Source organism: Sus scrofa, chromosome 8 (genome assembly GCF_054392235.1).
Source record: "Sus scrofa isolate SSC_HxYL_T2T_F1_AM1 chromosome 8, Sscrofa_HxYL_maternal_Yorkshire_Landrace_v2.0, whole genome shotgun sequence".
In the NCBI taxonomy this organism is placed as follows: domain Eukaryota; kingdom Metazoa; phylum Chordata; class Mammalia; order Artiodactyla; family Suidae; genus Sus; species Sus scrofa.
Window position 1 is genome coordinate 92,982,787 of NC_139390.1, and position 9,725 is coordinate 92,992,511.

General features: G+C 37.1%; 1 protein-coding gene across 7 annotated transcripts in view; it reads right to left on the minus strand.

The window, feature by feature from the left end:
• The window catches only part of ELMOD2 (ELMO domain containing 2), a 40,640-nt gene that overhangs the window by 8,303 nt on the left and 22,612 nt on the right, over positions 1–9,725 (minus strand). For 6 of the 7 annotated variants that reach the window (XR_014812906.1, XR_014812907.1, XR_014812908.1 and 3 more), the window contains exons 2-6: positions 8,973–9,127; positions 6,813–6,841; positions 6,276–6,373; positions 4,090–4,219; positions 1,542–1,675 (exon numbers count right to left, since the gene is read on the minus strand). Coding sequence is in view for 4 of the 7 variants with exons in the window: in XM_084972844.1 (XP_084828970.1) it covers positions 1,542–1,675; positions 4,090–4,219; positions 6,276–6,373; positions 6,813–6,841; positions 8,973–9,127 (546 nt within the window). In the remaining 3 variants the exon portion in view is untranslated. Of the gene's footprint in view, positions 1–1,541; positions 1,676–2,406; positions 2,484–4,089; positions 4,220–6,275; positions 6,374–6,812; positions 6,842–8,972; positions 9,128–9,725 lie in introns of those variants that run through there. The other variant, XM_084972846.1, reaches the window with a different exon arrangement.

Here is a 9,725-nt window from a genome sequence, read left to right on the forward strand (position 1 = left end):
CTAAACTTACTTTAGTAAACCCCTTTCTTAACAGCATCTAAGGAAAAAAGCATCTATGCAATGAGGAAACCTATTCCTTACGATAATCTGCAGACATATTTCCCGTCTCTCTTTCCTTCTCCTTTCTTCTTCCTGCCCTCTCCCCCTTCCTACATGTATTTTTGGCCTTAACTTGTATATTTTACTTTTCTGCCTCTATTTCCTCATCTATTTAGAGTTTGTCAGTCTCTTGAATTCATTTTCTGTACCATATCCTCCTTTCTTTTACACCTGCCCAGGCATTCATTTACCTAAAGCATCGTTAGGTGTCAAACTGTCAGCTATCCTTTAAAGCAACAAAATAATTCAAGAAATTTGATGACCAGGGCCCAGAAATTTTAAACATTCATTACATAAGGGCATTTGAACAGCGTGCCTGTTTCTTAACTGTATCTTTATTTTGATCCTGAAGAATCAGAGCTCCATACACAGCACAATTATAGAGAAATCAGAGCTAATTTTATATTTTTGATCATTTCTAGCACATCAATGGCAATCAAATAATTAACATATCTGAATCGTGGCCATTTTTCAAATTAGTAGATACTAGCTCTAAATAGAGGAAAAGGATCTGCCTATCATTTAAAGGTCTATCAGAATTCCTTGCCACAGTCTTGAGTCAAATCCTATTGTCTAAATTTTAAGCTAAACTATCTTCTAGTAATGCTGAAAAATCTTGATATCTGAGGAAATGAGCCAAAAGCAAAGTTACCCAGCAAAAGTTAAGACAGGTAACACCAGAAGAGTGTGTCATCTAACTGAGTTTCAGTTATCTGTGTAGTTTACAAGTACCAAGAAGAAAGATGGTCTTTATTTTTCACAGTAACAATTATCCAAACTTTGCTAATGGTTAGAGTTCCCATTCTAGCATTTTATAGTCTATAAATCACAATTCAAGGACAGACCCAAACACTAGAATATCTTCATGCATATTCAGATCTATACGAATCTTCCAGCTTACCTTCTATAATAGTTTTGGCTATCAATTCTGATTTTAGTTACATATTTTGAGATTTCACATATGTGCCCAAGCATAAGTGTTAAAGAAGAAAAACAAGACAGAGTTCATATAGGCTCTGAAAAGTCTGAGGTTTAGATCACTTGTCACAGACAGCAAAGAATAAGTGTGAAGAGACTTTATTATGATATTATCTGGTTATATCTCTTAAAGTGGAATCAGAGAGCCAAGAGGAAATAGGCAAGAGGATAAAAAGAGAAAGAAAAAGAATACACACAATTCCTTAAAAAGTATCAGAAAAGAGGCCAGGAAGAGAAAGAAAGAGGCAAGGTATTGGTAAGTAAAGATGTCACACACACACACAAAGTACCTGGCCAAGGTCTTCACACTGTTGCCAGCACATTAGTAAATACTTTTAGCACAGTAACTATTAAAATTCAGAGATGGTGTGAAACAACTAGATCAATTCTTATTAGAATTTAACAAGATTGGAGATTACATTTATTTCATTTAGAGAAGAAAAGAAAGGTTTTTTTTCACTTACACAAGATTGATTAATCCAAGTATGCCCATGCCTCTGAAGTCTGTTTTGGGATCATCACCCTGGAAACCAATGTCAGCCCACTGCTTGGAGATTCTAGCCTTCAACTTTTTCGTGGGCATTAGAAGATTCCAAAGCTGTACAAACATGCTTCCATATTACAAATAATAGTGATGCTCTCAATTTACCAAGACATTTTCCTTCTCATAGCTGATACACCAGTTAAGTAGGATCCTTGTAATTAAACAACTTTCACAGACAAATCACAGGCTTAACAAAGACTATATTTAGAGAACTTGTCAATTATCCTAGAAAATGCAGCATATTTATTCCAATTTAAAAGACTGATATAAAGAACAAACTTTGAAAAGGTAACAAATACACAGAAATCTAAAACTCTGAGATGTCTTTGCTTTCTCAGCAATATATATTTAGCAGAATTGGTAAACTGCTTCCTTGAGAAGAACACAGTGCTAGGCACTTGGACCTTGCCTCAAACACTATATACTTAAGCAGCCTCTATCCTAATGGTGGGCGATTCATCCCTAATTAGAAGAAGGAAAATGGGTCTGAGATAGGGAGGAGATCATGAAGAAATAATGTTGATAGTATTCCAAACTATATGATCATTATTTTACAAATTTTCATAGTTTTAAAATATGACTTGGTCGTAAGTAAATATATTTCTTAAGACAGGATTTAAGAACGGCTATCAAATACTGGATAGCAACAAACTAATCAACGCAAAATAAAGTTTAAAAATTAATCAGTCATTTTTCTAAATTCAACACCATGAGTCATCATACAAAGTAGACTTAGAAAAGTTGGTAAGAAAGTCTGTGAAAATTTGCAAAACAGTAATACCTGCTTTTCTTTTTTTCCATTTCACTACCATTTCAGGCAAGGCTGAGTAAAGGACTCCTAATGAAAGGAGTATCCTGTTACCTAGGATGAAATGTGAAAAGACTTTGTGACCTCATTGTAAGAAAGGGTCAGGACTCTGGCCCTGAAGCCAGTCCCATCATTAGACTGGGTTTCACGTGGTCCCCTCTCTCATTATCAACGCATGCATCTGCTCACCTAAGCATCTCTGCATCAGCTCGGCAAAGGTTTGACTACGCTGAGTGTGGTATGGTCTCAGCGATGTGGTGAGAAACAAGGTAGGACCACAAATACTCAAAGTTTGGTATGGGTAAATATCAAATGTTGGGGTTCCGCTCCTGGAGATTCCAATTTTCTAGGCAAAGGTGGAGCCTTGGATTCTAAACATTAAGTACTGTTTAACTTTAGTGAAGGTGGCCCTTGGACTGCACTTAGAGAAACCCAGAGTCCTCAGCCCCTTATGTAACCAGCGAGACTGCTGAGTATGCGCCACGCTGGGCGATTCACTGCCAGCAACTGGCTCTTCATCAGTAAATGAGTTTTCTCATGAACCACCAAGATGAAAACTCCCTTGACTAAAACACCAGGCCAAGTGTCTTACCCCTTCTAAAGGGAAGGGACTGTGCAGAAAGGGTCTGCCGTTGAGGGAATCATGAGGAGGAGGAGGATGTAAGGAGTGGTCAGGCCTCAGTGAGTGCCGGGCACTATTCTAACACTTTCAATATAAAATTTGATCCATAGAAATTATCAACTGAGCAATTATCCTCACTGACAAAATCAGTTTTCAATTTTAAAATTAGGTGACGTGCATATTTGTGTTCTTCCTGAAAAGAAGGAAAAGGTTTTGTATGTAAACGTGTCTCTGTCACTTCGATACTCTCAATCTCTCTTTCCACAGCACTTCCAGTTATAATACACTCCTAACTCCAGGCGCTATTTTCCTAACTTTAACCATTTGAAAATACAATTAGAATAGGTGAAGTGGAGGGACAGAGACTCAGTTCTAGTTTAGAACTTACCATTCTTGGACCTTTCTAAAGCAAGTTACTTCACCTCCTTTAGGTCCTTAGAATGAACCTCATCTCTAAGATAAAGGTATTAGAGCAGATGTTCTGGAAAGTTCATTCTAGGTGTAACATTCTCTAATTTCGGCATCTCATTGGTCTTGGCCTTCTGCACTTATACTTCAGCAAGAAGAATAGGAAGGCTCTAATTAAATGTATTTACTCTCAATTTTTAAATCCATCATGGCAATATTTGACACATTTCCTAAATCCCAAAAATGTGACTTAATAATCCAAAAAGGGACATTCATGCTAACTATCTGAGAGTAAGCTGAAAAAATATTTTAACATATATAAGATTTATATTAAGCATGGGGGAAAAATCTGAAGCTTGTGGACTCATACTTATCAGTTGAAAAGATCTCCCTTTATAAGTTCATAATTTAGAATTAAAAGCATTAAAATAAAATTTGAATATAATTTTTGACGCTTATGAGAAAATTATAAAAATAGTTAAAAATCTTTCACCAACATAAAAAAAATTCTCTTGAGAGGCAAAGAACTTGGATGGCTGTATAAGCCTCTAGACTTATACAGAGACTTTTCCTAACTCAAGCCTGACTTATTTCCCAGTGTAACTCCAAATACAGAACACCAAAACTTACCTTGAGAAGCAGCTTTTCATGTTGCAGGTTATCAGAATCATATGGCCTTTTCCTCACACTTTCTACATCCAAATAGAGCTGCTTATAACCAGATATCTGCAGTAAGCATGCCTTCATGCAGATTTTAAAACTGAAAATGATAAAAGTATTATTTTTAAAAAATCATACCTTCTTATCACAATAAAGTAATGCCTCCCATAGCTTGTGGTTCATATGTCTATTTATTTTTACTTATTTATTTGCTTTTTAGAGCCGCACTCATGGCATGTGGAGGTCCAGGCTAGGGGTCTAATCAGAGCTACAGCTGCCGGCCTACACCACAGCCACAGCAAAGCCAGATCCGAGCTGTGTCTGCGACCTACACCACAGCTCATGGCAACGCTGGATCCTTGACCCGCTGAGTGAGGACAGGAATCGAACCCACAACCTCATGGTTCCTAGTCGGATTCCGCTGTGCCACAACGGGAACTCCTCATGTATCTATTTAGAAAGCATTTCCTAGCTCTCAATTTAGTTAATACAGTAAGCATCTAGAGCCTCTGTAAACACAAAACATTATGCAAAGTGTTGGGTGGAATATGAGAGAACTGGGCATTGGAAGAGGGCAAGACATACAGGACAGGAAAATTTTGCAAACTGTCAACTTGAGAAGTGCTTGATTTGTCCACTTCTCTTCATGTTTTCTCTGGGCATGTATTTCCAAGTCTTTCTTGCCAGATACTATCCACAGACCTAATTTTCCACAGCTCCGTGCCAGGTTATCTCAGTCCCCCAGACACAAGAGCTCACCCTCCCTGAAGAAGATGTGAACTATTACATTTAGAATGGGTAAACAATGAGGTCCTACTTATAGCACAAGGAACTATATCCAGTCTCTTGGGACAGAATATGATGGAAGATAGTATGAGAAAAAGAACGAATATATATGTATGACTGGGTCACTGTGCTGTACAGCAGAAATTGACACATCACTGTTAATCAACTATACTTTAATAAAAATAAAAAATTTTAAGTAAGTATCCTCTTTCTCAACTCAGTATCTAAATTTATTAATGGAATCATTAAGCATTAGTTCCTCAAGCTAGAGCGCTTTGGGTTCTGACATTCCTCTCCATCAACAATACATCAAAAGCCCTTATCCTTTCTATCTCTGAAATGTCCCTCAAAGCCCTCATCACAGACCCCAGCTTCACTGGTGCATTTATGGCTTCATGGTCTCTTGTCCAAATGACTCAGTTTCCTAACTGTTCTGTCTTTATTCCTTTTACCAGCTTCCCACATTCTCAAATTTATCCTTCATCTTCCTAAAATACATATCTGGAATCGTAACTTGTTTGCTTAAAATAATAAAAAATCAGAGGACAACATCTACATCTCTCAGTGTGGCACGCGAGACTGACTCTCCTCCAGTCCCGAGCTCCACTCACTTCTCCCTCCTCTGCTCTGCGCCTACTTAGCGCTCTGGCTACAAAGGACTCCCTGTCAGTCCCAGATACTCCAGGACTCTGTGCTGTGTTGGCACCGTTCCTCTGGTATAGGAATGCCCTCCCCTACCCATTTAACGAGGTCCAGCTCAAATGTCTCCTCCTCTCTGGAATTATTGTCACAGCTCTCTCCTACATCCTTTCCTGTTTTAGTCCAAATAAATTACTCCTTTCTCAATATTTACAGAGAAAACACCAAATGGAGAAAAAACTGCTAACTACTTATTCTTTCAATAAACTTGGGCTGGGAACACAAAAATGGATTAAGTCAAGTCCTTCTCTTACGGAACTTAGAATTTATTTGAGGAGGAACAAGAACAAATCAATGACTACGGTACAATGGGTTAAATGCCAAGACAGAGGGGCCTTCCAGGAGGATGACAGTGGAACTGAATTCTGAAGGACAAGAAGGACACAGGAGCTGCAGTTAATTAGCTTTGGGAAAGTAATGGTAAGTTACCTTAGATAAGACAGATGATAAAATGGTAATAATGGTACTGGATTGGGAACCGAGAGATACAGGTTTTAGTCCTGCTTCTATCAGTCACCACTCTGGACCTCACTTCCTCCTCGAGCCAAGTGAAGGGGTTGAACTAGATGAGCTCCACAAACCCTTCCGCTCTAATATTCATGACTGTGTGTGACCGCCAGCCTCTCAGGGTATAAGTGCAGGATAAAGAAGAATACTGTAACAACACACACCTGGCATCCTTCTCGGGGTTAATATTCTTTTCCTTCATTATATCTTCTACACACCTGTCCACTTCACTCTCAACGACAAGTGTTGCTTTCTGCAAAACCTATTTGTGTGAAAGAAAGCTGAATGAGAAAAATCCCTCATGGTCAAAAAAGAACAGGAAGATTTTGGGGTATTCAGTCAACTTTATAATGCATGCATTAAATTGCAAAGCCAAATGAAACCAAATATGTTTCAGAATTCCAATAGGGCTAAAATCACACAATACATAAAACAGAGGAGAAACGGTCTGCTGTATCAGATGAAGGCTTCCTTCACTGAGAATCAATAGGTTCTCAATCAATGAGTCCTTAGTAAATAAGTTCCCACTAGAGCATGCTTATGAAGCAGATACTTTTATAAAATTAAAAAATTACATAATAAAAATGTGCAAAAAAATTAATGTAGAAGTAAAAAATGTGTGTAAATGTAGAAGAGCAAAAAGTCAAATAATCCTGTCAATCCCTAAGTTTTCTAGAAATATGATTTTGATATGGTCCTACCTTATTCTTGGAGTATGTCAAGGAATTTTCTGAAATGGAAAAAAAAAAAAAGAATATTACTTAAATGCTTTTTATGAATTACTCCATAAACAAATATTTTAAACATCAGGCAAGTAATAAGTTACTTTCATAGTTCTAGAAGATATAACTTCTACATGAATGACATAGCAAAAATTTAAAAACTGTCCCTTACAGTGTGATTCCAAAGTCCTCAACCCAACACAATACACCAGAGCTAAAGTGGTGAGACCAACCTAATTTCTCCATAATCATCTGTTCCTGGGAAGACCCCCAAGTGTCTACTAACCACTGCAAATTCATCTATGGCTGCCTCAGAATAAGCTGGTTCCAGAAACTCATCTTAAGAATACAGTGAGAGTGCACTATATTTACTTTTCTTCATGTGTTAGCCTTACAAAGTTTGTACTTGAGCTAGCAAATGAAGCCTACAACAAAGAAGCAAAAAGGAAGACTAGATTATCTGGATAACCACTCTCTAGCCAGAAAAAGAGCAAAACAGCTTTTCTGTTCTCATTTTCTGCTTCAAGAATGACAAGAACATTTTTTTACTGGTTGATTTACAAATTTGTCTGGCAAACTATAAAGGGTCTCCTTTTCTTAGCAAGTTGAAAAATTAAAGAAAAAATGCTCTTGCCACAAAATAAAGCCTTAACAGGTTTTTCCCCAACAGATACTGCTAAGAGTTCTTATCAAGAGGTACTTCGTTACTCTCAGAGCAGTCAACAGAGCAAATCAAAAGAGCAGGCAATAATGTAAGTCAGCCACAAACTGTGAAAAAGCTAGGGAAGTACGAGTTGCCCTGAGATTTACTCTCTCCTTGCGTCTGTCGTTCTTCCCCTGCTGTCATGGATACCAACACCCGCTCCTCACATCTTACAGGAGTGGATTTCTTACTTCAAGCACGCTTGTTCAACACAAAGGAGTTTCTGTTAAGTCATGATTTTTCCATTTAACATAGTGAACATGAACTGCAGCCAATCCCTGGTCTTCCTTTCCTTACTCTGGTTAAAGAGAAATGACTTTGATTATGTTTCTCATTCTTCTATTTTTTTTTTTTTTTTTTTAGCTTCTATGCTAATCTTTAAACTTTTTTTAAAAATTTTTTGTCTTTTTTTCCAGGACCCTACTCACAGCATATGAAGGTTCCCAGGCTAGGGGTCTAATTGGAGCTATAGTAGCTGGCCTATGCCAGAGCCACAGCCACGTGGGAATCCAAGCCTTGTCTGTGACCTACACCACAGCTCATGGCAACGCCAGATCCTCAACCCACTGAGTAAGGCCAGGGATCGAACCCGCAACCTCATCGTTCCTAGTCAGATTCGTTAACCACTGGAGCTACAATGGGAACTCCATTCTTCTGTGTTCTAATTTAAAAAAATATTTTCAATTAAGTATGGAAAGCTCATCAATTTTAGCACATACTAGAGCAGCACTGCTCAAAAGAAATATAATGTGAGCCAAAATGTGAGCCACATATGTACTATAACATTTTCTAGTAGCCACATTAGACTAAAAGAAACAGATAAAATTAATATATTTTAATCCGAGAGCCAAACATTATCATTTCAACATACAATAAATATAAACAATTAATAAGATCACTTTTATTTTTTTCATATAGTCTTTGAAATCCAGTGTATATTTTATACTTCTGCACATCTCAATTTAGACTCATCACATTTGAAGTATTATAAACAGCCACATGTGGCCAGTGGCTACTGTACAGGACAGTGCAGATTTTTAGTAGTACTGTTTTCATGAATTACATGAGATCAAAAGATTGATGAAGAATGCTGAATATGAAAAACGGACTCCTTTCCCTTGAGTGAAAATTTCAAAGGGCTTACAGAAGTAGCGAGTTTCCTCTAGAAAGTAGTAGTATAATCTAATATACAACTGATGAATTTCAGGAGCTAGAGAAGATTACTCTTTGCACAGATGCAGAATTAAGTAATAACGAGTTTCTTTTTTCTAGAAAATCACTTTTAGAGCTGGAAGACTTCAAAGCTAGATTTCAAAGATTATGAAACTGAGATTAAGTGACTTGACCATGATACATGAGTACATCTGTCACTGTAAGCACTGAGAACATTAAGTTAAAATTTTATTCGTTTTCAATTATTCTTTTTTGAACATTACCTATTCTGTGTGTCCTCTGTGCACCTGCATAGGTATCAAAAATTCGCTGCAATTCACATTTTCCAGTCATCTGTCTTAAGAGCCATTTCATCCAAAATCGGAAAAAGTGCCCATAGAAGAACTCCCACAAAGAAATAAACATTTTTTTTTTTTCCCTGAAGAAGGAAATACAGGACAGGTTTAATAGCTTTAAATTGGATTTTTTAAAAGGGGAAAAAAATCACAGTTTATCCAACTCATCAATTCCAAATTACACTAATATAGTTATTTCATTATGTCTATTTTAGTAGTAGTGTTTAAGCATCTAAGAAAACAATGACAGGTGTAGGACATAACATTTAGATTAATTAAATGATGGCTGGTCAAATGGCCAACTTACCACTTTTAAACAATTGTGAAAGTCAAATTACTTAATTAGATTCACGCTCTCAGTTCTCTATTTTAGTTTCTTATTTTTTGAGAACAGGGCTCAACTGCTTAAGAACAAAACGACCCCAGCTAAGCAACAGTGAAATCAAATATACCATATATCAGAATTGTTCGTATAAGGAATAAGTCTTCTTAAACCCTGTGAATAATTCCAGTAACATCTGTCGCACAGGCAGGTGATCCCAGCAAATAAGAACACTACATATGGCTTACAAACTGAAGTACACAAGTTGAACTCGGAGTAAGAATCACACCCTGGCTAATGGTCGATATTCCATTCAACAAGTGAAGGGCAGAAATAATAAGAAGAGTAATAAACGACAC